The sequence below is a fragment of the Hemicordylus capensis genome, chromosome 5 (genome assembly GCF_027244095.1).
Source record: "Hemicordylus capensis ecotype Gifberg chromosome 5, rHemCap1.1.pri, whole genome shotgun sequence".
NCBI classification, from domain to species: Eukaryota; Metazoa; Chordata; class Lepidosauria; order Squamata; family Cordylidae; genus Hemicordylus; species Hemicordylus capensis.
Window position 1 is genome coordinate 73,193,155 of NC_069661.1, and position 27,603 is coordinate 73,220,757.

General features: G+C 43.0%; 1 protein-coding gene and 1 long non-coding RNA gene across 2 annotated transcripts in view; one reads left to right on the forward strand and one right to left on the reverse strand.

Annotated features, from left to right (window-relative positions):
* Positions 1 to 11,038, forward strand: part of CPE (carboxypeptidase E) — a 116,458-nt gene extending 105,420 nt beyond the window's left edge. The window contains exons 6-9 of the mRNA XM_053253655.1: positions 1,548 to 1,687; positions 4,708 to 4,807; positions 5,840 to 5,958; positions 10,283 to 11,038. Coding sequence (XP_053109630.1) covers positions 1,548 to 1,687; positions 4,708 to 4,807; positions 5,840 to 5,958; positions 10,283 to 10,381 — 458 coding nt within the window. The 3' untranslated portion in view covers positions 10,382 to 11,038. The remainder of the gene's footprint in view (positions 1 to 1,547; positions 1,688 to 4,707; positions 4,808 to 5,839; positions 5,959 to 10,282) is intronic.
* On the reverse strand, positions 6,209 to 26,979 carry LOC128326574 (uncharacterized). Its single transcript, XR_008308118.1, has 3 exons — positions 26,908 to 26,979; positions 12,792 to 12,900; positions 6,209 to 6,976 (listed from the first exon to the last, which is right to left on the reverse strand). It is a non-coding gene; the product is annotated as an uncharacterized LOC128326574 (long non-coding RNA).
* Between the last annotated feature and the right edge of the window lie 624 nt (positions 26,980 to 27,603).

Genomic DNA, 27,603 nt, shown 5'->3' on the forward strand with positions numbered 1-27,603 from the left:
CTGGGAACAGCCTATATTCTGCGACAATATCTATAACAATTGACAATAAAATTCAGCCATCCCAGGTCCTTGGGAAGGACTCGATGTCTGGATAAAACAAACCAGTCAATAACACCTGTCTGACTGTGTAAACAAGAAATAATAATATATAAATTACTGCTTGTAAACCGAGTGGTTTATTTTGTCTGAGTAGCTATAAAATGTGAACAGCCAGCTAACATCTGTTTGTCCATTTCATTTTAAGCAGTGAAAAATCTCAAGGGTTGCTCTGTTTCATTGGAAGAAGCTTTTACTTTGGCAAATGGAAGGCAGCATGTGTTACACACACACACACACACACACACACACACACACACACACACACACACACACACACACACTTTTTAAAAATGGTATAGCTAAGATCCAAAGATTTGTATGCACACTGTCATGTTTGACCCTGCTAATAATCTGTTCAGAGAAGACCTGAATTTGGGTCTGCTTTCTTTCCTCCTAGCTTCTCAATCCCAGGGGTAAGATAAAGCCTGCATTCAGGCCCCTGCCTCATCAAACAGGCCATCTGTGCTGGCTGTAGTCATATCAACACTATGGGAAGCATTCTAATCCAGCCCATGGAACTACAAACACACTGAATATGTTGTGTGTTCTGTTGCTGATCCTGAGTGGGATGCATTCATTGAAGCCTGCTTCCATCCATTCATTACCGTTGGGGAGCATATGATTTTGATTGATGCTTAATGTCTTAAACACATGGGGCCAGTAATTGCACTGTCAAACGCAATAATAAACAGGAGTTTGTATTGACCTCCATCATTTTAAAGTTTCCTCATCATCATTAGCACTGAGACATTGCCTTTGGTTTTTGAGTTGAACCACTAGAAAGAAATGCCTGTTCCAAATTATTTCATGAGGCTTCGTTGGCTTTACTATTATCTGCCATTCATTTGTGTTGTTGTATACATAATGACATATTTCCTTTTTTATTTGGAAATAATTGCACTACACCTGGAAACACTTTTTGGCTTCTGAAAACAGAGCTTTCCAGTTCAAATAAATCCCATTAGAATATGCAGACCAGATGCAATATCGGATTTGGTACAAGAAAGCTGTGACTGCCAAAATATTCTTTCTATTCAATATCTTTTGTGTCTTTGGTCCAAGATATACCATGTAGGTCCTGGTTCTCCATAACATACATCTGTTTTTCCCAATTAACTTGAGCTAATTTCTAATTTACATTCATGCCAAAGGAAAAATCATGCCCAGGTTTGATATAGTTTTTCTTGGTCTTGTAATATTTGAACACATATTTTTTGCTGAGGTTGTCTTCACTGGTGCGTTTGAGCTCTCACTCTATATGTATGCATACATGAATGTGTGAATGCTGATAGAAAGTGAAAGAGGAACTTTGAAAAATGGACTGTAGTTCTACATTCTCATTATATGCACAAAATGCCCATAGGTGCTTTAGTGTCACATGGGAACACCTTAGAGTCCTCTTCATTGAATACAATGAATTTCAACCTACTTGTTTGATAATATTGCAGGTATGCAGGACTTCAATTACCTGAGCAGCAATTGTTTTGAAATCACAGTGGAGCTTAGCTGTGAAAAATTCCCTCCTGAAGAAACTCTGAAAAGTTATTGGGAAGACAACAAGAATTCACTTATTACTTACATTGAACAGGTAAAGGAGAAAGAGATTCTTTTGGTGGAAAGGTACTGAAACTTTGCAAGTCAAATTCAAAGAATTTCAGGACTCCTCCCATTTCTCTATTTAGAATTTGAATTTTTTCTCCATTTAGAACATACACAACCATTTTTTTTGGAGGGGGGGAACCGACTGTATGTTGACTTTTTCTGTCATTTGCACATAGTTAAACATTATTGTGTTTAGATTATCCCTGAGGTCAGATTTCTGTTCATTCACTTCTTGATTAACATTCAACTATAAGCTGCATCAAACCATGATTATGAATCTGACCACAAGGGGGCTCCAATTTTACATGAAAACTTAACAGAAATAGACCAGTTCAGACTTCATTTGCAACCATTGTTAAAGCCTGGTCCTGCACAATGACCCTGAGCCTGTAAGCTTCCGGTCCCCCCCTCTCCTGCCCACATGAGCATCTACTTTCAATTTACTTTCAATCTATTTATTTGAAATAAACCACAATCTGTAACACACTTTGAGCCTTGGTTACAAATTGTGGTTTATGTCAAGTATAAAACCGTATCTGTCACTTCAGATGTCATAACTTGTCTTGGTTTATTCTGACCTAAATGAGATATAGACACTCATTTTGGCAGGGGATGGAGGAAGTGTGTGCTCCCAGGGTTCAAGGACATTGCGTGGGACCAGGCTTTAATGGTGTCTGAACTGGCCCAATGACAGGGAAACATCATCATCTGGTGACATTTTCTTGTCAAAAAATATGGCATAATTTCACCCTTAAATTTTAGAATGTGATATTTAGTAGAACGATAAGACCAAAAACTTCAGTTCTGCTTGCGGTTAGGGATGTGCAAATTGATTCAACCACGAATCAATTTGGGTCGAATCAGGGGTTATTTGATTATTCTATCCCGAATTGAATAAGCCTGGAAAAAGGGGGTCAGATTTGGGGTAGAATAGAATCACCCCCTATTCAACCCAAATCGGTTTGTGCACAATTTTGAGGCTAAAAAAATGGCAAGGAGATCTGGTTTACCAATTGAGATCAGCAGGTAGTTCAGCTCTCTGATTTGGGCTGACGCACCAAGTCTGGAGTGGAGGGTTGGTCTACCTGCGAGTCACAATTAATATACCAGCTCTCCTGGTTTTCTGGGGAGAGCTGGTCTGCCAATTTGGCTCAGTGGGCAGACCAACCCTCCGCTCCAGACTTGATTTGATTAGAGATGGGAATGAATCTCAGATCTTGAATCTATAGCTAGAGGCCTAGTCTGGGACTTCTGTTTGTAGACACTTGTTATGTTCTGCATGTTTACAAATCCATGTTTAAAGATTCTTAGTGCTTTATTTTTTGCAGTTTAATCCTCAACTAGGACATATTCTGTAGTAGCTGATTCCTTGGTACTATGGTGCATTGAGAGTAGTCTGGAGTAAAACTGGGGAAAAATAAAAACAGTTATTTAGGATTAATTTATTCTAGGGGGAAAATGCCAAAGTTTGCCAGTTAAAATATTTCCAGTAACTAAGCCATCCAATAGTGTCTGTTTAGTTTTATGTAAGGTGAAAGCAGGACACTGAAGGCTTTCACCATTTGCTTCAAGAGAGCTTTGTTAACTGTCAGAAACTAACTGCTTCACACATGGTTACTTCTAATCACAGAGAACTGACAAAGTAGAACACATTCACAAGGCCTTACGTGGTCAATGGGATTATTTATTTATTTAGTGCTGCTGCAGAGTTGCCTCTGTGTTGCTGAGGTTTGGAAATTTTCAGATGGTGGAGAAATTGTGCATTATGTTTGACTTGAAACTTTTAGCACTGATCCACAGCCTTTGTGTCCTTATGTATGTCAGTGTGAATATGTAAGGCAAATGTACTCCATTTCCATGATGGTGCATAAAACTGCTTCAGGAATATAAAATGATAAACAGCTATTTCAGTAAGTATATTATTAGGCCTCTGAGCTTAGTTTAGTTAGTAAATTAATTGGCTGAAGCCTGGCCCGCACCTGATAGACTGCACAGAGTTGTTGGTCAGCGCGTGATCAAGCAAGGATAATGTAGAGACACCAATATTATGACTTGGACCTCCCATACAGGGCTTATATGCACAGTATTTGTGATCACACATAAAGGGCCACTTATGGAGGGGTTTGGTTCCTGCAACCACTGGATCCCTGCTGGATCATAACCCCACCAAGACGGGAAGGAGACCACTGGCAATCCACCACTCCCACTTCCACAGGTGATTTTGTGTGGGCTGCTATGTGTCACAATCAGGTCTATAATCTTGGGTGCTTAATTGGTGAGCATTTTTTAAAATTGCTGGGAATTAGATTTACACATTTATTTTTGGGTACCCCAGTGTCTCTAAAGTAGGGAATGAAAGAATGTATTTAAGGGCCTCTCTAAGTAGTTTATCTAAGAGCATGAGTGATTTATCTTATGCTCCCTTCCTGATGCAAGAAAGGCATCTATATTGACGTTTTGGTGACTCTTTCAAGTAAGAGGCCAAAATGCTCAAGCATACAGAATTTGAGCTCAACTACCACAACCTTAGTGTCAGGAGTCAGGACACACCCCAAAAGAGCAAAGACGGGGTTGATTGGGAGTCATCCACTCCCAATAGGGGCAAGTCACAGGGCAAAAAGCCATGCTGTGATTTAAGCTCCAGGTCAGTGTATTATTTGCATTCCAGACAAGACTGGTGCTCTGACACAGCACCACTGCACCAGTATTATCCCCAGTGAAATTGTTGCATGGTGTTCTGCCTCATTTACCTGGGATCCTGATTCCCAATGAACTCCTTTGTTCCTTTGAGTTGTACCCTGACACTATGCATGTAGTGGTACCTGAAGCCCTCTAATGTGTGTATTTTGAGCTGGAAATCCCCTGGTTAAGATTCTGCAGCCATGAATGCATGTGATGGCCAGTCTCTGCCTGAGCCCACCTTAGCGGTTTAACAAATTGTTAATTTACTGTAATATAAGCCAAGAAAATGCAGTTTGGAGATGCAAAGTAATATTATCTTTTCAGATACATCGAGGAGCAAAGGGATTTGTTAGAGATCTTCAGGGCAATCCCATTGCTAATGCGACCATTTCTGTGGAAGGAATAAACCATGATATTACATCAGGTAAGTGCATCAAATGGAATACAGTAAATGGGTGAGCAGGATGGCTAATATAATGTGACCTCAACTCAAGAATAGAAGTACAATTTTTATTTTCAGGTGCTCTTAATCAAATGAGGGGGGAAACTTGCACAGTGGGAGATTCCTTTTGGGTAAATTGCATACATGGTGGTGGTTCCAGATTGGGATTATAATGGGGCAAAGAGTGAACAACCCCTCACGTGCTGTGATTCTGATCTGGATCAGTGCTTCCCCCAGCATGGAGGCTGTGTTAATTTAATTAAAAAACAAACAAAGCATGGGTCTTGCTATTTGTAGGCAGAAATCACACAGTAGGATCATGTTGCCCTGATCACATCCATATTGAACACTAATTGAAACTTCAGTTTATAACCTGAATGTTGTAAAACTAGCACTGAATAACATAGAGTGAAGCTCTTCTCATGATCAGCGAGAAGAGCTTATTCCAGGTCTGTGGGAAGAGCAGGCTTAACCTGCTCTCCCCGCAGACAATCAAAAGGCAGCCCTGGGCAGCCGGATCAGCCACCCACACAACTGCTGGCTCTGTCACAGAGCCAGCAGGGACCGCGGGAATCAAGGGCCATGTGGCCCCCCGGAAGTTCCAGGATGTCCCGCAGAAGTGCACGAGGCATCCTGGAGAGACCCCCAAATCCAGTGCAGCCTCCTGGTTGGGCGTCTACTCATCTGTCGCTGTGCGCCGCGATGACACACGGGCAACCAAATGAGGTTAACAGAGCGCTCGCTCCATTAACCTCATTTAAGGAGAGGGGGAATTAGGTGAGCTAAGTGCCCTGGGAGCACCTGCGCCTGCGAGCCAGTGGTTCCCATGATCCCTGGAAAGCAGACTAAGCTCCCTTAGCCCGCTCTCCAGTGATCGTGGGGATAGCCTCTGTAATTTTTAACATTTACCAATTCTTATAGAAAGACAGTTGATTCAGCCCTGATATTTCTTAGCACAGGGCTATTATGCTCTAAAATATCTTCAGGATTGATAACTTGTTGCTCTTTCCTCAGCAAAGGATGGTGATTACTGGAGATTGCTTGTACCTGGAAATTATAAACTGACAGCTTCAGCACCGGGTTATCTAGCAATAACTAAAAAAGTGGCTGTTCCCTTCAGTCCTGCCATTAGGGTAAGTATTGCCTGATTTGATTTGCTGTACAATGCTCGAAGGAGACTCATTTTTTGAGGAGTGCTGGTCTTGTGGTAGCAAACATGACTTGTCCCCTTAGCTAAGCAGGGTCCACCCTGGTTACATTTGAATGCGAGACCACATGTGAGCACTGTAAGATATTCCCCTCAAGGGATGGAGCTGCTCTGGGAAGAGCACCTAGGTTCCAAAATGCCTCCCTGGCATCTCTAAGATAGGGCTAAGAGAAATTCCTGCAAAATTTGTGTAATACAGTGCATTTTAGAAAAATCTTATCGGCTCTGTGAGATCAATTCAAAGCTTTTTAAAAATTTCCTTGTGTAAAAATAAGGAGAAGCTGAGTGTCGCATATACAGTATACTTATTGTAACACTTATTGTAACACATATTTACTTCAGGGATATCCAGCATCTAGGCAGTGGAGCAATTCTAGATCCCTGAAGGCTCTATCAAATTTTATTGTTTTGTTTCATTTTCTGCCTTTTGCAAAATAGTGCTCTTAGGTGGTCTCCCATCCAGGTATTGGTCACCTGACCCAGACCTGCTTTGCTTCAGCATTTGTGCCTTCAAAGTTTCCCTGAGATTTTTTTTGTTGACTGCTTTGATGATTTCTTTGAAAGGCGGTGTATAAGAGAAGCTTAAATATGGCTGCATTCTCACAATTCTAGTTAAAGAGTTAACCAAGATTGCTGAGCCCTGTGAAACTGGTTGTGAGAATGCAGATTTTCTTAGGCAGTTGAGGTAAAACCACTGTGGTTAAATTGCATCTAACCAGGATTGATAACCATAAGATCTGGATTTTGGCCCAGGAAATAACTTTTTATCTGATTTAGGGGGAAATGGTTTTATCTAATCTTATTCAAAACTGAACTGAGAGAGCTCACCCAATATTCATTGTTGCTGCTTGTTCAGGTTCCTTCCCTGTCTACCAAGGAAAGACCAATGAGGCTAGCCAATTTAACATTGTTCTGTGTTTCCATGCAGCTCGATGTAACTGCACCTGAAGGAGAGGGGAAAGAACTTTAAATAAATTTTCAATGGATTACTCCCTTACTACGTGACCAGAAAGAGAGCAGAAGCGAACTTTGTGTTTGTCACTCAAGTTTAGTAGGATTTTATAAACAAACCCATGCGGGGGGCAAGGGCTTTACCCCTAAAGATAATATGAGGAAACATCCATTCATTAATAATTTGAAATAATCTATTACTTATTTTGAAGAATTTGTGCAAAATAAAGTAATGCTTCTCTATGACCTACAGATACCAAATTTTGCATACACAATCCTACCACTAAAATTAGGTAAATCCTACCACTGAAAGTAGCACTACCTTTTACACCTGAATATGCTCAGGGAAAGGTTTACATACTTTTTCACATTTTTAAGAAGAAATTCTGAATATAATCAACATATTTTAATTGTTATGACAAATTTTTAACTCTCAATAATGAAATCAATAATTCCAAAATGGCATCATGCCCAAGAGAAGTAGATGTATCTCACTTTCAAATCTACTATGATTCAAATTTACCATATGTGGTAATTAGTCAATAAAATGAATTTTATTTTAATATTTTAAGTTGAAATGTTATGAATTTCAAACTGTTCTACTTCCTTTTTTGCAAGAACATTAATAAAACAATTAGCTGACCCTGTGCAGAACATCTGCACCCTAGTTCTCTGACTCTCACGCATCCCTGGAAAATTTGGCTCCCTGCGCTGCCTTCCCTCTTCCCCCCTCCTTAAGCCACCCCTGCCATCTGGGATGGCAGCAGATCTGGTGAAACCTTCCCCACCCCCTCAGGGGCGTAGCAAGGTTGGAGTGGGCCCAGAGACAAGATTTTAAAATGCCCCCCTCTCACTGAAGCTCAGCTCATGAAGTAAAAAAATCTTAAATGAGGCTGAATAGTGGTAACTATTGTGGATAATGCAAGTCATTTAATGGTACTAGAGAAAGACATGCTGTTCTGGTAGCTCCAGCTCTTAACACTCATATAAATTTTGGAGGATGAATGCAACTGAAGGAAGCCCGGGCGGGTGTGAATCAGTCATGTGACTTGCCTCTGGTGGCCCCTCCAAGGTAGTGGGCCCCCAGACAACTGTCTCTACTTGCCCTATTATAGTTACGCCCCTGCCACCCCTCCACATCTCTCTCTCTCTCTTGCTGCCCCCACCACTCTCTCTCTTGCGCTCTCCCTCCACCACTCTCTCGCTCTCCCCCACCACTCGCTCTCGCTCTCCCCCCACCACTCTCTCTCGCTCTCCCCCACCACTCTCTCTCGCTCTCCCCCCACCACTCTCTCTCGCTCTCCCCCCCACTCGCTCTCGCTCTCCCCCCCACTCGCTCTCGCTCTCCCCCCACCACTCGCTCTCGCTCTCCCCCCCACCACTCGCTCTCGCTCTCCCCCCACCACTCGCTCTCCCCCCCACCACTCGCTCTCGCTCTCCCCCCACCACTCGCTCTCGCTCTCCCCCCACCACTCGCTCTCGCTCTCCCCACCACCACTCGCTCTCGCTCTCCCCACCACCACTCGCTCTCGCTCTCCCCACCACCACTCTCTCTCGCTCTCCCCACCACCACTCTCTCTCGCTCTCCCCACCACCACTCTCTCTCTCGCTCTTCCCCATAACTCTCTCGCTCTCCCCCATCCCTCAGCCTCCTCCTCCCCTTCCCTTCCTAGGGAGAGCGGCATTTTGGCGGCCTAGGTTGGCTCCTACCGCCAGCCTCTGTTGCGTCCCCCTGCCAAGTCTCCTCATGAGGAGGATGGCCAATTTGGGCTGGAGAGCGCACTGAGGGAGCGCACTGAGAGAGCGCACTCCATTGTCCTGCTGAGTCTCCTCATCCAGAGAACAGCTGAGCTGGGGCTTCCTTCCAGCCTGCACGAACGGCCCTCAGTGCACTCTTCCACCTCGGCTGTCCTCCTCTCAAGGAGGCTCGGCAGGGCAACAGAGGCCACTACTCAGTGTATCTTCTTCTTTCTTCCTTGTTGTCACCTTCTCAGCCTTTTCTCCTTCTCCCCCTCCTCAGCAGCTGCCTGTCTGTCCACCATTCAGCCCTACTCTGTGTCTTCTCTCTCCTCTGGACAGCTCTCGCAAGATGTGCCACATACCACAGGATGTGCGGCATACGTCCTAAGGCTTTTAAATATATTGATAGATTCTATTACACATATTTCTTGAAATTTCCTATAAGTATAATCCATGAAAATGACTTTAACTGGTCGATGACAGGTCTTTCCTACTAGTTAATAATAGTGATGTGCATGGAACGGTTTTTGCATTCTGTTCTGAGCTCGAAACAGAATGCAAATAACCAGGAGAAACTGTTGGAAAAACCGGCCAAGCTGATTCCGGATGGAACAACTTGGAATGTTCTGAGCGTCCTGGCAATTCCTGATAATTTTGATTATTATTATATAATTAAATATTTTAGAGGTGGTGGGCAGCGGAAGATACCTTAGTGAACAAGCAGCAGCGTGTGGCGAAAAGAGGTACCTTTAAAAGTAGTTTCCTTCACAACTGAGCACTTCACCTGCCCGCCTACAGACTGGATGTCGTGCATGCGCAGTAGCCATTTGCATAGTCAAATGGCTTCTGAGCACACGCAGCAGCCAATGATGGCTGCCATGTACACGTGGCAACCAGTGCTGTAGGTGGGCAAGCAAGGCACTGCTGCTTGTCTGCTAAGGACATTATTTTTAAATGCCCCTCCTGCTACCCCTCACTGCCCATCACCTCTAAAAATGTTTATCTGCTAATAATCTAAATTACTAGGTACTGCCGGAACACTTGGGACCTTCCCAGCTCGGAATGGGGGGGGGGGTCATTCTTGTGTGGGCCTGGAATAGGCCATTTATTAAAAAGGCATTCTGTTCCAGACTGGGAACTGCCTGTTCCAAGTCTGAATGTTCCATCGCTGGAATGTTCTGTACACCTCTAGTTAATAATTGGAAAGTAATAATTTAGGAGGGGGTCTGCAGCTTCGTGGTAGGCATAGGCTTTTCATGCAGAAAGGTCCCAGGTTCAATCCTAGGCATCTGCAGACTAGAGTGAGAAAGACCTGTGTCTGAAAATCCTGGAGAGCTGCTACTAGTCAGTATAGTCAATACTGAATTAGATGGACCAATTGGTTTGACTGTGTCAAATATAAAGGCAGCTTTATATTTATCTTAATATTAGGATTGAGATGACTAAAATCTAGTAGTCAACCTAAATATTTTCATGATGTTACTTTTGTAAAGTGGGAGCTTTCTTCTGTGCAATGAATGTGTACAAATCTATTGATCACAGTTGCTCCTCTTTCCTAGGTTGATTTTGACCTGGAATCTTTGTCTGAAAGAAAAGAAGAAGAAAAGGAAGAATTGATGGAGTGGTGGAAGATGATGTCAGAAACTTTAAATTTTTAAGCAGAAGCTCTGAAGTTACAGCTTTTAATCTATTACGTGTTCTTAGTATAATGTACTGTGAAAGTTCCCTATATTTTAGATTTTGTGTAGCTTGCAATATTTAACTTCTGTTTTTTGAGTAATTTTTTAAAAAACCCAATAATCCGCTCTACATAAAAAATGCTAGATACTTTTACACCATCATTCATGATCCTACATATTCAACACGGGGGAAGAATACGTGAATGAACGTTGCATTCTGCTACCAATTATAAACCTATGTGTTTCACTTGCAAATCCTGATTGTGTAGGTTATGCACATTAAAAAAAAAACCCCTATAGAAATTAGCAGCTGCTTGCAGATATTGCCACAGATATTCCACAAAGCAGGTGATAAAAGATGTTCTCCAATGTCTCATAAAGTAATGGCATTGAAAATGTATGCAGTAAGAAGTTGGTGTTGTAAGTAATGCTTAACTACCATTAAAGTTTATGTCTCTGTGGAAGAGCTGTGTAAAATAAGAATGATGACTACTTGGGTTTCATCTACTCACTTGGAAATATATTTCATTATTCTTACTTAAAAGCTGAGAAGAAACCGAACATTTTTCCTGGTACTAATACTGTTCTCATGTAACTTGATTACCAGATTAAAATTTCTGGATTGATAAAGAATAATCATATAGTGAGAAAGTGTTATTGTTGAGTTTCCTGGGTTTGTGATGTGTTACACTGTCCTGTTTGTCAGTACAGGAGGCTCTCTTTATTTGCAGGGGTTCTTGCCTACAACCACGAGTAGAGAAACTGCAAATAAAGAAACCTGACCCCTAAGGGAATCCAGGGGTATTCTGACCCCTCCCCCCAAAAGACCAAGCGGGGAGGCAGAAATAAGAGGAATAAAACACTGTACCTTGCTCTCCAGCAATGCCCCCCACCCACAAATCCTCCTATTTTTCATGAAAAATAGTGATTTATTTACTTTTAAGAGCCACAAAATGCTCCACGTGGCTTTCAGGAACCATGAAAAGATAAAAAGCACCCATTTTACTACCTGTGGATAAGGAAAATGGGTTTCTAAGACCCAACTGTGGATACAAGAAACTGCAATCCGTGAATCTACAGATGACAGTCTCCTGTAGAGTGTGTGTGTGAGAGAGAGTGTGTGTGTATACACACACACCCTCCCCACCACACACAATACCCTCCCCACCGTTCGCTCACTCACTCACCCCCTAGCCGCTCGCTCCTCTTCCCTATCTGCATATGAAATTCCCACTACCCAATCACCATGGTGCTTCTGCTCTGTTGCCTCAGATTGGTAAAGCACTGTGTGGGTGGGGCTTGCCACTTATGACCTTAGCGTGTATATATATGTGTGTGTGTGTGTGTGTACACACACACACATATATATATACACATGCTAAGAATCTGAATCTCGAAACAATTCAAACTGAATCTGATGTGATTCGATTTGGACCCGAATCTAGCCAATGGACCACAGGGGTAATTGTTCTATTTCCAAATTGCCCAAGCCAGCTAGATTCGGGTAAAAATCAATTTGTACCCAAATCGATTTGCACAACCCTATTCTTCAGTTCACTGTGGAGAAAAAATCCCAAAGCTCCTTAGCTCCATTTTCAATCCTTCTCCTTAATATTTCATGGTCTTTTCCTAAATCTGTATCTCCTGTTTTTTGTTTATAGTTTTCTAGTTTTCTGTTCTAGTTTTCTGTTCTTGGGGTTTTATTAGCTGTTCCTCTAAAGCATGTATTCTTCCTGCAGCAGGACCCTTCTGGTATCTGCCTTAAATCTTCATTTTGCTGTTTCTGCACCACCAGAGCCCCTGGTGGTGCAGTGGTAAAAACTGCCGCCCTGTAACCAGAAGGTTACAAGTTCGATCCTGACCAGGGGCTCAAGGTTGACTCAGCCTTCCATCCTTCCGAGGTTGGTAAAATGAGTACCCAGAATGTTGGGGGCAATATGCTAAAATCATTGTAAACCGCTTAGAGAGCTCCGGCTATAGAGCGGTATATAAATGTAAGTGCTATTGCTATTGCTATTGCTATTAACCAATCAAGTTTTGCAAGTATCTTTGATCGTTCACAACTAGAGTGATCTGGATGCTTATTGTCTCACACTGAATGGCCAACTATGTAAAACAGCAAAGTCCCCCAAGCAAAAAAAGAAGAAGATGAAACTAATCAAATGCCAGGAGCCAGTCCGTGGTTTCATTTTCAGATTTGTGCACTATTAAGTCATTTTATGTTCACCAAATAGACATTGTAACTATTGTACATTGTAACTAAAGTACAAAGATTCCAAAGTTTCTGAACCTTTGATTTACCACATTATGTTTCTCACAGCATTTACCCTACAGCATTCTTAAAAAATAATTATCCTTGAGTTTGAGTAATCCCATTTTAAAATGTCACCTGTGTTTGGGTCTTATAGCCCCCTCTGCCTGAAGCATTCTCGCTTCCTTCTCAGGGTGCCCAGGCCTTGGTCAGGATGACATCTTTCCCTCACTGGTGATTTTCCCCCCTGGAAGTGAAAGTCAGGTATACATTGGTTACCTTGGTAGAAAGGCATCTAATGTTGTTAAAACATATGATTGCAAGCTTGGGTAGAGTAGTAGCTGAGACTAAGCTGCAAATAGACAATTCTTCACTTTGAATCTTGCCTTCGTTATGAATTCACTAAGCCCCACCTTACTTAAAACATGGGGATGACAAATCACAGGGTTGTAAGGATTATAAAATAATACCTGTGAAGCACTTAGAACACTGTGAAGTGTTATACAAATGATAAGTATTACTATTAATTTTAAAAACAATGAGATGTGGAAAGCTCTGCTCTGTTGCTGATCTTCTGCTCATGTTTTATGTTTGCAATGTTAAAAACTTACATTTAGCATTCAATTTATTTATTTTTCCAACAAGGGAAAATAGAATTCAGAAGACATTTTGAACTAGATCAGTGGATATTTGCTTACAAGTGAGGCAGGTATAATTAAAAGGTGCCAGTGCAAAAAAGGAAATTATTATTCATTGAATTCCCTGCAACTTCACACTGCCAGAAGACAAGGCCCAGTTAAGGAAAGGCACATGCATATTGACCATGGCCACTATGATGTTTGCAAAATTGGAACCATAATCATAAAAATACACAGGTGGCCCTCGTTATCTGCAGTTTCAGCAACTGCGGTTTTGTGTATTCGTGGATGGATCTCAAAGACAGTTTCATTATCCACAGAACTAAAAATAGCTGAATTTTTTCTATCCGCAGTTCTTGGGCCACTGGAAGGGACTTCCAGTGTCACTTCTCATGGCATTTTCAGTCTGGAGGCATAGCGGAGCAGTTTTGTGATGCTTAAAAAAAAATCCATGAAAATCTGCAAAAAAATTGAATGATTTGGGGGTTTTGGTGGGTATTCCTAGAGAGCTAGAAAGTACGGCTCTGTGCTGCACTCCTTTTATTTCTGCTTCCCTCCCATGGTTTTTTGTTTTTTGTTTTTGTCATTTTTGGCAAATTTTTGTGTGCAGGAACCTAATCGTGGGATTCCCATAGAGTTAAGATTTCATTATTTATGGTTTTCGTAATTGTGATTGTAGGGTTTACTGTATACAATCAAATACTGGCATATAGGCATTTGAACTGAACTGCTTTCAGAAAGTTGCGCCAATGGAGTCAAGATAAGATGTGAGAGGACTGTGGTTCTTAAAAACATACTTGTTCAAGAAATGAATATTTGCTGATGCCTAATTCATGCAGATCATTTGCTGCATGAGAGCCAATTCTCCCAGGGTGAAATACAATGCCATTGTATCATGTATCTGAATGTATGAACCATGTGAAGCCGCTTAGGTGGTCTTTTCTTTATGGATGGGTAACAGTAAGGGAGGCGCAGGAAATGAGAATGCATCTCTGTGTTCCTTTTCTAGCAGTTTTGAAAGTAGGTGGTAAATAGGACTGCCACTTGTTTTTCTAATAGTGAACATAAGACAAGCCCTGCTGGAACAGGCCCAAAGCCCATCTAGTCCAGCATCCTGTTGCACACAGTGGCCCATCAGATGCCACTGAAAGCTTACAGGCAGACGTTGAAGGCATGCCCTCTCTCCTGCTGTTACTCTCCTGCAACATATTCAGAGGCATCCAGAGGTGGCCTATAGCCCTCAGACTAGTAGCCTTTGATAGACCTCTCCTCCATGAAGTTATCCAAACTCCTCTAAAAGCCATCCAGGTTATTGGCTGTCACCACATCTTGTGGCAGAGAATTCCACAAATTTTATTATGCGTTGTGTGAAAAAGTACTTCAATTTGTTGGTCCTAGATTTCCTGGTGATCAGATTCATTGGATGACCCTAGTTATAGTGTTATGGGAGAGGGAGAAGAATTTCTCTCTATTCACTTTCTCCAAACCATGCATGATTTTTTAAACTTCTATCATGTCTCCCCGCAGTCGTCTTTTTTCTGAACTTAAAAGCTAAACTAAACTAAAAAGGAAGGTGCTCTAGGTCCATGATCATCTTGGTTGCCCTCTTCTGAACCTTTTCCAGTTCTACAATGTCCTCCTTTAGATGTGGTGACCAGACTTGTACACAGTACTCCATGTGGCCACAGCATAGTTTTATATAAGGGCATTATAATATTAGCAGTTTTATTTTCAATCCCCTTCCTAATGATCCCTAGCATGGAATTGGCCTTTTTCACAGCTGCCGCACATTGAGTCGACACTTTCAACGAACTGTCCACTACGACCCCAAGATCCCTCTCCTGGTCAGTCACCAACAGCTCAGATCCCATCAGCATATACTTGAAGTTGGGGTTCTTTGCATCACTTTACACTTGCCAACACTGAACCACATTTGCCACTTTGTCGCCCACTCACCCAGTTTGGAGAGATCCTTTTGGAGCTCTTCACAATCAGTTATGGATTTCACTACCCGAAAGAGTTTGGTATCATCTGCAAATTTGTCCACCTCGCTGCTTACCCCTGCTTCTAGATCATTTATGAATAAATTAAAAAGCACTGGTCCCAGTACAGATCCCTGGGGGACCCCACTTCTTACTTCCCTCCATTGTGAAAACTCTCCATTTATACCTACCCTCAGTTTCCTGTCTTTCAACCAGTTAGCAATCCACACATATACTTGTCCCCTTATCCCATGACCACTAAGTTTCCTCAGGAGTCGTTGATGAGGAAATTTGTCAAATGCTTTTTGAAAGTCCAGGTATACTATGTCAACCAGATCACCTTCATCCACACACCTGCTGACACTCTCAAAGAACTCCAAAAGGTTTGTGAGGCAAGATTTCCCTTTGCAGAAGCCATGCTGGTTCTCCCCCAGCAGGACCTGTTCTTCTGTGTGCTCAACAATTTTATCCTTGAGAATGCTTTCCATCTGTTTTCCTGGAACGGACATTAAGCTAACCGGCCTGTAATTTTCCGGATCGCCCCTGAAAATCAGTGTTACATTTGCAAGTCCAGAGTACAGAGCCTGATTGCAGGGATAAGTTATATATTTTAGTAAGGAAATCAGCAATTTCACATTTGAGTTCATTAAGGACTCTTGGATAGATGCCATCTGACCCTGGCGATTCACTAGTTTTCAGTCTTTCCAGACAGTTTAGAACATCATCTCTTGCCACTTCTATCTGACTCAGTTCTTTAGCCTCCGTCCCCAAAAAGCCTGGTTCAAGAACAGGTATATGCTCCTGTGTTGTTTGGACTTAAGAACACAGTGCTTTTGTGTTTTTAATTGCCGCATTCAATAAGGCTTTTCTTATTGACTTTCTGTGCCAAGAAAAGTTGAACCAATTGAATCTCTGCTAACGAAACTTGTACAATCTGAAGCAAGGGTCTGTCCAGAGGAGCTAATCTTGTCACATTGTAGGACTGATCACATGACAAGTGTTTTATTCATGCAAAGTACAATATCTCTTCAACCTGCCTTCCCATTTGGGTTGCTAATGACTTCAGCCTTCCAGATTTTTCTGTGACTAGGACAAATTAGGTGTGATTATAGCCAGTAGCTGAAATCCATAATAACCGATCACTTGTGCTGCTTACTCTGCACAGGTTCTAGTGGGGAGTGACAACTTCCCTTTGCTTCAGAGACAAATGTTCAGCAGGTACAGTGGCCTTCAGAGTGAAGGGGAGATCAGTGAAAATCGCCCTTGCAGCTGTACAGTGTTGGCAGCACAAGAGCTGTGTTAATCTGGATGTCAGCCATTGTGTGTTAAATCTTTTCTTTCTCCTCTGCCACTTGAAAATTGGTGGATGCTTCAGGATGGTTTTGAACATGAAAAGGAAAAATTATGTTCTTGATTTGCAGCATGAAACGTAATTGCTTTATCTAAGGTTAGTTTGGATATGGAACTTAAAAGAAATGTTGAATCTGCAATATGTACACACACCCATGGTATTATTGAACTGTCTGGATAAAAGTAAGCATCCCTCAATCAGAAGAGATCTAATCATTTTCCTGAGTTGTATTTCAGGGAGTGTGGCTAAATGCAACAGGTGGTGGGGAAGCATATTGTCAATTAAAATATGGCTTAAGAAACTCATCCTGGAAAAATTACCACACCAAATGAAAGCACTATGGCGTCAAATCTGTTCTGCCTATTTCCAAATCACTTGTTTATCTTTCATTGCATTTACAGAGAGTAACAATGTTTAGGCTGCACAGCCAGTTAAATATAAATTGTTTATATAAAAACTTCAAACAGGTCACCGTACTTCTGTGGGATACCTTATCTTCCTTTCTTCCTCAGTTTATCTTTAACCTATTCCTTAGCTTTTTATTTAGTCTCCTGTTTAAACATTTTATGAATTGAGCTATATTTTTAAATTGTGTACAGAGTCGTTTAGCTTAGTGGTTGTTTGGACTTGAAAAATCTTAATTGAATCATTTAGAAAAACAAAGTACTGAACCTATGAGTTAATTGGCCAAACAAAGTAAGGCCTTGGCTTAAATTACCATTTTGTGAACTCACACTCAAGCAGGAGTTGATTGGACACAAGTATATTCTAGCTAATTTTGTGAAACAGCCAAACAAATATCTTAAGGGCTAGTTCTCATAAACAGGAGATGAGGAGGTAAACCTGCATTGTGCACACATGCATACTGGGCCAATAGAGGCTCAAAACCAAGTGTGAGCATGAAGCATGAGACCAGCTCACGTGTGCACAATTCCCAGCTCACGTGTGCACAATTCACGTGTGCACAATTCCCCACTCTTAGCCAAGAGTTGCTAGCCCCAATTACTTGCAGTGGCCACTTGCCTGGCTGCCCTCCTAGCATGGCACTCAAATGGGGAGGAACTTACTGCAGCAGCAGCCGCCTCCAATATAATCAGGGCAGCTAACAGAGAGAGGAGTGGGTAAAGAGGGTCTGAGCACCTCACAGGCTGTTTTCACGTGCAGTCTAGCCCAGGCTTGGCAAAGAAGCCTACCAGTTGGCTGAGGTTAGGGGTGCGCTTGTGCCCTGAAGCACTGCTGACCTTGTATAGCAGCACCCAGGGGATCCCCACAATGCATTGGTGCATTGTGGGATTTCTGTGACCAGGATGCTGCATCCCAATTCCTTCTGTGCTTCTGTGCTGCCAGAGATAGCAGCGGAACATCTGGACACAGAATCCGCATGCCCAGAGGTAGCAGAAGGATTGTGTGCAGGGAAGGTAAGCTCCTGCAGCCTTCCCCACAAGCCACCCTCACACCCTCTCATGGGATCGTGAGAAAGGGCTCTCCTTGCGTGTGTGATTGTGTGTGTGTGTGTGTGTGAGAGAGAGAGAGAGAGAGAGAGAGCAAGAGAGGGAGGGGTGGAGGTGGGATCCATATAGCTCACTTGTTAAAATGATTTATTCTGCATACGTTTTGGGTTCTCTTTTGCTATTGATTCATCTGTCCTCACAACAAGGGTTCCCAATATTGCATCATCAGATGGTGGGTCAAGGTCTACCCATCACCAAGTTAGCCCTGACAGGCTTGCAGGATTCACTTTTTTACTTCTGTGCTCTGCCCAGACTGACCCTGTTCCATCTTTGTCTCCCTACGCTCTGCTACAGAATCCCATCCCAGGTACCAGAATTTTGTCTTTCAAGATCTGGCAACTGTATTCTAAAATAAGGCTCTGAGGAAAAGATTTAAGCCTTGCCTACCACCTTCTTCCCATTTTGTGTGTGCATGCATGGAAAACTATGTTGCATGGGGAATATTCAGTTATGTGAGCCTGCTTGCAGCTTTGATAAGGGACAGCATAAACACAGGGTTACCATGTTATTTGCTGTTTGTGGGAGAAATAAGCTTTAATCAAACTAGTTTTTACCAAGATATGCAAATAAGCAGGCATTCACCTCGTACAAAATAACATTGGTGGCTGTAGGTTGCTTTTTATGATATAGTCAGTGATCACTAGATGGCATTGTAAGTCTGGATAGAAAGATATAGCAACTGACGGCTACTGAGAAGTCTTCTGATAAACTTTTGGGAAAGTACCAGGCCAGATTTACTCACCACTGCTGTCAATGAAACACTCTTATTTTGCAGAGAGTAAGTAAACAAGATTTATCATGACTTAATAAATAATAAGTAGAGAAGATGTTTATATCCACTGGAGATAGAAAATAAGACAGATGTATGCCTAAGAACACCTTCAACAGTGTTGTCCAGAGTTCGTCTATACAAGGATAGCCATGATTAGTCAAAAACAATGAAGAATCTTGTGGCACTTTAACAATCAACAAATTTATTGGAGCATGTTGTGGTCTTCAGTTCATTTTGGACGATATAGAATAGAACCCCTATTAACTTGGCAAAGAGGCACCTTTTAACGTGGTGATTCTCTTTATTTATTTACCCCTGGAGAGTAACTGTCCAAATCCACCCCCAGCACACTACCTCCAGTGACTGTTACTGGTGTCTATCTTATGTTTCTTTTTAGATTGTGAGCCCTTTGGGGACAGGGATCCATCTTATCCTATTTATTTATTATTGCTCTGTGTAAACCGCCCTGAGCCATTTTTGGAAGTGCGGTATAGAAATTGAATTAATAATAATAATAGTAGCAAGAAATAAGAAGAAGAAGAAGAAGAAGAAGAAGAAGAAGAAGAAGAAGAAGAAGAAGAAGAAGAAGAAGAAGAAGAAGAAGAAGAAGAAGAAGAAGAAGAAGAAGAAGAAATCATAGGGGCCACAGAAATCACCATCAGCCAATTACAAAAAGCAACTTTACTGGGAACAGCCTATATTCTGCGATGATATCTATAATAACAGCAACAACATTGATAATAAAATCCAGCCATCCCAAGTCCTTGGGAAGTACTCGATGTCTGTATAAAACAAACCAGTCAATAACACCTGTCTGACTGTGTAAACAATAATAATAAAACATAATAATTTACCCCTATGCTGCAGGAAAGACTGATTCTACTACTACCTCCACTACAATCATCATCATCATCATCACCACCAACACCACCACGGCTAGAGGCTACCTCTGTATTTATAGGCAGCATGCCTCTGAATACCAGCTGTGAAGGAACAACAGCAGGAGAGGGGGCAGGCCTTCACCTCCTGGTTGTGTGGTTTCCCTAGGCATCTGATGGGCCACTACCTGAAACAGAGTGCTGGAGGCTCTTCTTACATTCTTATAATTATTTGCTGGTAAGAGTCTTAGGACTGTGACTGTGTATTAGTACATTCTACTGCTGCCACCTCATCATCATCATCATCATCATCATCATCATCCTTTATTACAGTCATAGACCAGCATAAAAATACATGTTAGAGAATACAAGTAAATAAATTGGAAATGGAAGGTAGTTACATATGTGATGATGCATATTAACATTAAAAGAACTAATAGTACTTAGAATGTATGAGGGTGTTCAAAATATGAATGCTAAAAGAACTAAAAGTACTAAAATACTAAATATGTAAATGCATATAATAATAATAATAATAATACTATTACTATGTTTAAAAGTCATACAATGCATAAAAGACATTAAAAGGCGACATAAAATAGTAGAGTTTAAAAAATATAATATAATAGAGCTTAAAAAGTCAGAGTAAAAGTTATATTGAATGTTAAGACAAATAAAAGGAGTAAAAGGGGAGGCGTGAGGAATTACAGAATCAAATCAGGGCTAAAAAGGCTCAGAGCCCATCATCTGCCAGCGGATGCCGATCACAGCCACACAGTAACTGGCAATGCTATAAGTTAGGGTAGGCTTATGGTCAGAGAGTAGCAGGGAACTGTAGAACTGTCTCAGACGTCCTGGGAACTTGCTTGACAGTGGAAGAATGAGAGAGGCACGAATGTCTCTATAGAACGAGCAGTATAGGAGAACATGCTCAGTAGTTTCAATCTGCCCTGAGCGACAGGGGCATAGAGAGCCTGCAAATGGGATCCTTCTATAGCGGCCTTCTAGCACTGCTGAGGGGAGGCCATGGCAGCAAGCCAAGGTGAATGCCCTTCTGTGGTTTGGGACCTCCAGTTGATTGAGATATGCTGCAGGAGAAGCAGAATATCTAATATAAAATTTTGGGACACTGCTGAGATCAGTTTGGCGCTCAATGTCTGTAATGTGCTGCTTGATGGTTGCTTTTGCCTGATCATAGCCCATGCTGAGCATGGTTGGTGTAGAGAGGCCCAGCGTAGCCATTTTGGCCTCAACCATCTGTATCCATCTAGAATGGTAGTCGTTGTGTAGGGTTAAGGGGGCAAGGCCAATTGGGCGAAAGGATAATCTGAGCCAACAACAAAGAGTGGTCACCCACACCCTGGCCTCAATCTTGATCAGGCCTGTCTCCAGTTGCAGAGTGGCACTGGAGACACATCTCGGAACACGGAGCACTGCCCTCAGGAATTTAGATTGTAGCCATTCCCAAGATGCAATGTTGGGAAAGGGGCCCAACTGAGCACCATAGAAGAGTTGAGCTAGTGGCTTGGCTTTGAACAGTTCAATTGCTGCAGGTAGATAATGGCCTCCTCTTGTCCATAGTTATTGAAGAATAGCAGAGGAGCTTCTTTGGGCATTTAAAGCCATGTGTTCTCCATGGGCTTTTCTAGAGCCGCCAGAGTGGAAAACTACTCCCAAGTACTTAAAATGGGCAACTTGCTCAGTCTTATGACCTTCAATCCTCCAAGAGTAGATCTTGGACCTCCTGGCAAAGGCCATAATTTTAGTTTTGTGATAGTTAATTTCAAGGCGAGCCTCCTTACAGTGCAGCAACAAGGTCCTCAGTGCTCTTCTAAGGCCGATGGGGCTCATTGAGAGGATGGCTGCATCATCTGCATATAACAATATGGCAATGTGTCTCCCCACAAGTTTTAGAGGGTGAAAATCAGGATTGCCAAGCAGGCCCACCATAGGATTAATGCAGAAGTTAAATAGAAGTGGGGCCAAAATACATCCTTGTTTGACACCCTTCTGAGTTAGAACAGCCCTTGTGAGGTGGCCTTGTGGACTTCATCTCACCTTGAGTGAAGTGTCTATATGCAGGGTGTGGAGAAGATATAGCAGATGCTGGTCAATGGAGGAGGCCTCAAACTTCTCCCATAGTTTAACACGTGGAGTAGAATCAAATGCTGCCTTGAGATAAATGCAGGCGGCATAAAGGGAGGTTGTCCTGCAGGAGGAATATTTCTCTATGAGGTGCTGTAGGACTAGGCACTGATTGATGGTGGAGCGCCCTTCCCTAAAGCCTGCTTGTTCCTCAGCAAGGAGATTTTCCTGTTCCAGCCAATCTCTAAGTTTCCTGTATAGGTGTCTCACATAGAGTTTGCTGATGGTATTGAGCAAACTAATGGGTCTGTAATTGGCAGGATCTTCCTTCTTGCCCTTTTAAAATATGGGGGCAATGATCGCTACTCCCCAGTACTTGGGAATTTGGCCATTCATATTGATATAGGTAAAATGTGATGCCAGGATGGGAGCCCACCAGTCCAGATTGTTTTTAACAGCCTCTGGAGGAATGAGGTCCTCTCCTGGAGCCTTTCCCAGTCTTAGTTGGGCGACTAGACTGTGGATCTCTGAAGATGACACCAGAGTCCATGCTGGGATATCCTCAATGGCACAGGAGCAGCTTCTGCAGACTACAGCAGGGTCTTTGTATAAATCTTGAAAGTGTTTCTCCCAGATCTCTGGATGGATATGACAGTCCAAGTGATTTGGGCCATACCTGGGAGAGTTCTTTGTTAGATGCCAGAACATAGCAGAGTCTTTGTATCTAGTGGCCTGAATGAGTTTCATCCAGGCCTCTTTCATGGCCTCTTTTTTTTCTTACGAGCCAGAAGACGTTTATACTGCCTTTTCTGCTGGAGGAGATTCTGTTCAGCCCACAGTCCAGAGCCAGATTTGTAGACTCAATAGGTATCGGCAAGGGCTTTTTTGGTGATGACACAGTCCTTATCAAACCACTGCCTGGAGGCCAGTTGATGCTGTGCATGAGGTTCGCAGTTCTTAGGAGAGAAGAGCTGCTGTAATTCCTGGACTAGGGCCTTATAGGACTCCAGAGGCATATAGATGGGGTCTCTGTTAAGTAAGGAGGATTGGATACACTGCAGGTGGTCAGAGGCAAATATCTCTCTCAACACTTGATCCAGTTGTAGTGTCCATTATGCATATCAATATGCTCCATCCGCCAGGGAAATAGAAGAATTATAGTGATTCTCCATGTGGGACTGATAGATGAAAGGTTTCAAAAGTAGCAAAATAGGAAGGTGATCGTTGTCAAATTTGGGGACAACCTCAAATCTCTCCACTAAAGGAAACAGGTTCCCTGAGGTAATAAAGTTGTCAATCAGGCTCATTCTGAAGCCGGCAAGATAGGTAAACTCAGCGGGATGGTCATTTTCAAGCGAGCCATTCAGAATGGAGAGATTAAGTCCGGTGGTCATTTGACTCAAAGACCCACATAATTCGACCTTTGATCTTTAGAGTGAGATGGAGCTTGTCAGCCTCAGAGCTGGGTGGATAGGCCCTCTGTTGAGTGTATAAAGTGTGATCATCAGGACCCAACCTGCCGTTTAAGTCACCACCCATCACCATGTATACATTAGGAGTAGAGTGAAGGAGATCTGCTATGTAATTTTCAAGTTCAGTCCACATGGTTCTAACCTGTAACTTCCTATGTTGGGGAGGGAGGGAGATATTTATTATCAGCAATTCGCATTGGCTGAATTGGACCAGAGCTGCCATCACTTATTGCTTGAGCGAGGGAAGCAGTTTTGAAGATGCATGTAGAGAAGTAGCAACAAGCACACCCAGGCCACCCCTGTATCTGCCTTGGCCAGCCACAGGTACAGCTCTTTCTGTATAAGAGAGGAAGCCATTCATTAGTAAATCCTCGGTTGTCCATGAATCTTGAATCAAAATAATATAATGGCAGGAAAGACAGTCTCTGAAGGAGGGATCTGAGACAGAGGATAATCAACCTGCCACATTCCAAGATAAAAATCCAATTTTATGCTGGTCGACAGGATGTCATCGGGTAGCAGGTGGAGCGCTTTCAAGTTCTTGGGCACCCCCTCTTTTTTCTGTCTCTTCAACTGGCTGTCCTGGGTCCAGTCCATTCAGGATGATAGGAGAGTCCAGTGTGCTCCCAAATTCTGGAGGGATATCTTGGGTATGTGGGTCAGCTTCGTCCAAGAAGGTTCCTAGTCTTGGATCCTGTGTGCTAGTGTCTTCTGGGGCTTCTGAGATAGTCTGGGATCTCATGTCAGGAAGGACAGCAGTGGTGGGGACTTGGATAGGTGTTGATCCCCGAGGGTTGTCTAGCATGCCCGTAGTCTTCAGTTTGTCATCAGTGGACAAGGGCATGTCAGATCCCAGCTCTTGTGCTTTGGGTGATGCATCCCTTAAGTCAGCAGAGGGATGATATGAAGGCTCTGTAGGTGGTGATTTGATTGTGAAGGCTCTGTAGGTGGAGATTTGTCCCTCCTTCTCATTGGTTGCCAAGATGTTTGTAGGAATCGGGACTTCTAACCCCGAGGCCAACTCCTCTGTTTCAGAAGAGGTCATAGCAAGGACCTGGGAGTCTCATGGCATAGGCAGTCTGTCTGGAGCGAGGAGGGCAGTGACAGTGTCAAAGTGTGGGTCTGTGAACAGCAACACTCCTGGGCGTATGTCAGTTGTTGCTGGTTCCTCTGCCTTGAACATGCTAGGACATTTATTAGAGACAGGAGAGAGCCTGGAAGATTGTTCTTGGTCACAATCACTTTCCAGGTCCGTTTCACACTCTGTACCAGTTGCAAAATCTTCAACATTCACTTTTAGGAGTCTTTTAGGGGGTGATTTAGGGGGTGATTATATTTGAACTTCCATTGATAACTCCTGGTCGGTTTCAGGGTCTGAAGAGACTGAGTGGCCAGGTCTGTGTCTTTTTGGACTCAGTCTCTTTAGGAGTGTGTTAATTTTGCTCTTTAGTTATTGCAAATCATCTTGTCTGCAGGGTTGGAAGTCAGCCAGCTCTGTAGAGAGGGTTGGCTGTGTCTTATCTTGGGTAAAAAACTTGTTTTGGTTACGTGTCCTTGAGTGTACATTCCGAGACTCAGTTAGTGTGGCGCTGCCATGGTTCAGAGGGGCAGTTTATTATTAGTGTAAGATTCAGGATTTTTGCTGCTGATGTTTATAGGGCCCGTAATTAGTGATCTAGAGCCGAGATCTTTGAAAACACATTGCACAGTGATGTTGAATTGTCTCAAGCGCTGGCCTGAGCGAAGTAACTGAGTTGGCACCCTTGCTGTCTTGAACATTAAGAAAAGCCTTTTGAAGACCAGCTGAGTTGGCAAAAAGGGAAACTGCTCCATCTCAGAAGGGAAGATTTGTTGATTTAGGAGTTCCGAGAGGGAGGTGAGTATCTTTTTTTGTTAGCCCATAAATGTGAATCCTTTCTGGGAATGCAGATAAGGATCTGATGGGTTTGCAAGGTTCTTTGCAACTTTCCCTTGCTTAATCCATCTGCCTCTGGATAAGGCCAATGTGGTATGGTGGATGACAAGGAAGAAGGGAGGGCTATTGTCAGCTGAATTGTTAGCCCCTTGCTGGGTCCTAACTGAGAATTGGGCAAAAGCTTGTGTTAGAGCCTCTTTTTGTCCCCCACTTTAGTTCAAATGCCCTAGAATTAAAAGCAAACTTTCTGCAGAGATAAGACAGGTGTTGCTCAACTGCTGGGTAACAAGGTCAGACTGGGAGTGAGGTGCTTTCCCAACTGTAGAGATTTGGCTCCCTTGTCTTGGGGAGATTCCCTCCTCATCCCTCCAATGAGATGATATTAAGGTGGTTTGTTTGCTATGTGTCTCCCGGTGAGTCTGCCTGTCAGTGGGGGTGGGGGCCTCCGAGGTCAGGGCTGCGAATCTGTGGTTGGTACTCACAGCAAAAGAGTCTTCCAGTACTGCCTCAGTTGTGGGGAGGAAGTTTTCAATCCTTAGCTGTTTCTTTTTCCTTGATCTCCCCCCATCCTTCCTGGCAGGGGAGCTCTTGCTGCTGGGACTCTTCCGTAGTCTTTTTCTCCCCCTGTATGGGGTCAACCCCTTGAGTGGCATGCCTGGGGAGTGAGAATGCCCAAGTACAGGCAGGAGCTTGATGGTTAGGTTGTTAGCCCCCTGCTGCCACCTAAAATGTTCATTCTTCTCTAGAAGTTAAAAAAAGGTCTAGAGAAGTCTAGAGAATGAGGCAGTATGCTTGCAGAAAGAGATGACTTATATAAAACATGTGCATTTTTATCTGCAGGGTACTTTAGACACTATGTACAGGGGCAAACTAAGGTTATTACAACCAAAATAGTGAATTTCTAGCAGTACAAATACTTTTACAGCTGCCTCTTGGGGGCAGTCTAGTTCCATTCTTCTGAGGCACTGCCTCAAAGGCAAATGCCATATATGCATGTGCTTGTTATGCAACAATCAAAATCATATACAGTGCTGGAACTGTGAAGCTGAGTTCCAGTATTCTGTTAGACAAAGAGGCGGGGAAATGCACAGCACAATAGCACACCTTGTACTATGCTAGATATTACTCAGAAGAGGGGAGAAGAATGGAGTAAAATCTTGGCCTGCCCTGCAAATGTAAAGTTACAAAAATAGCACATGGTAGCAAAAGTATTTTGCAAGCTATAATGGCTTTTATAGGCCAAAGAGAAAAGCCAAAAGGATTGGGAAACGTTTATTTTATACTTAAGACTGATTCACAAAATAGCATGGATTGAAAACTTCACAATTAAGTTAGGGCTAGGGCAAGTCTTCAGTTAGCCTCATCTCTCTTGAGTGTAGAATGGGGCTTGTGTGTCTGCGCACATATTGTTTTTCGTGTTTATCCTGCATTTCTTCCATCATGGAGCTCAAGGTGGCATATGCGGTTCCCAGACAGTCACCCATATGGGCTCTGGTCTTGTAGTAGTGAGCATGAATTGTCTCCTTTGTTAAGCATGACACACCTTAGTTTTCATTTGAATGGGAGATAATGTCCCGGTTCACACATAATACTGAACTAGGGGTCCAATGTACCTGTGATTCCGCCCCCACCCCCACCCTGGATGCTTACCTCTCCAAATTCAAACGTAAGCGCTGGCCTCCTCTCTGTAGTCTGCGAGCCGTCTGCAAGACTCCAGGCAGAGGGGGAACTGTCTGTTGGACTTCCTCCTCTGATTGACGGACAGCCATGGCAGTCAATCAGGTTGGAGAGAGAGAGGAGCTTCCTTTCCTCAATTCTGGAGCTGAGGAAAGCGGCCTCCATTATTGAATCCAGCTGTAATGCAGGCAGCTGCAAACCAGAGGCCCAAGCTGTGAACCTTATTACAAATTTAGGGTTCAAATTGGAATTTGGTGAGTGAACCCTCAGGTTGAGTTAGGGTCTGAGCTGCAGTTTCCCACATTCAAATGTTCAGGTTTGGAGACCTCTAGTTGCTCTGCCTCTAGCTGACCTCTAGTTGCTCTAGTTGCTCTGCCTCCAGTTCCGCATTACGTCTGAACCTGTACAGGTGAACACTGTAAGATATTCCTCTTAGGAGATGGGGCTATAGCTCAGTGCATCTGCATGCTTGCATGTAGAACGCCCCAGGTTCACTCCTTGGCATCTCCAGTAGGGCTGGAAGAGATTCCTGCCTGTAACCTTGAAGGAGCCACTACCAGTCCGGGTAGACAATACTGAGTTAGATGGACAAATGGTGTCCTGAGTTAGATGGACAAATGGTCTGACTCGGTAGAAGGCAGCCTCCTATATTCCCAAATCTAGATCTAC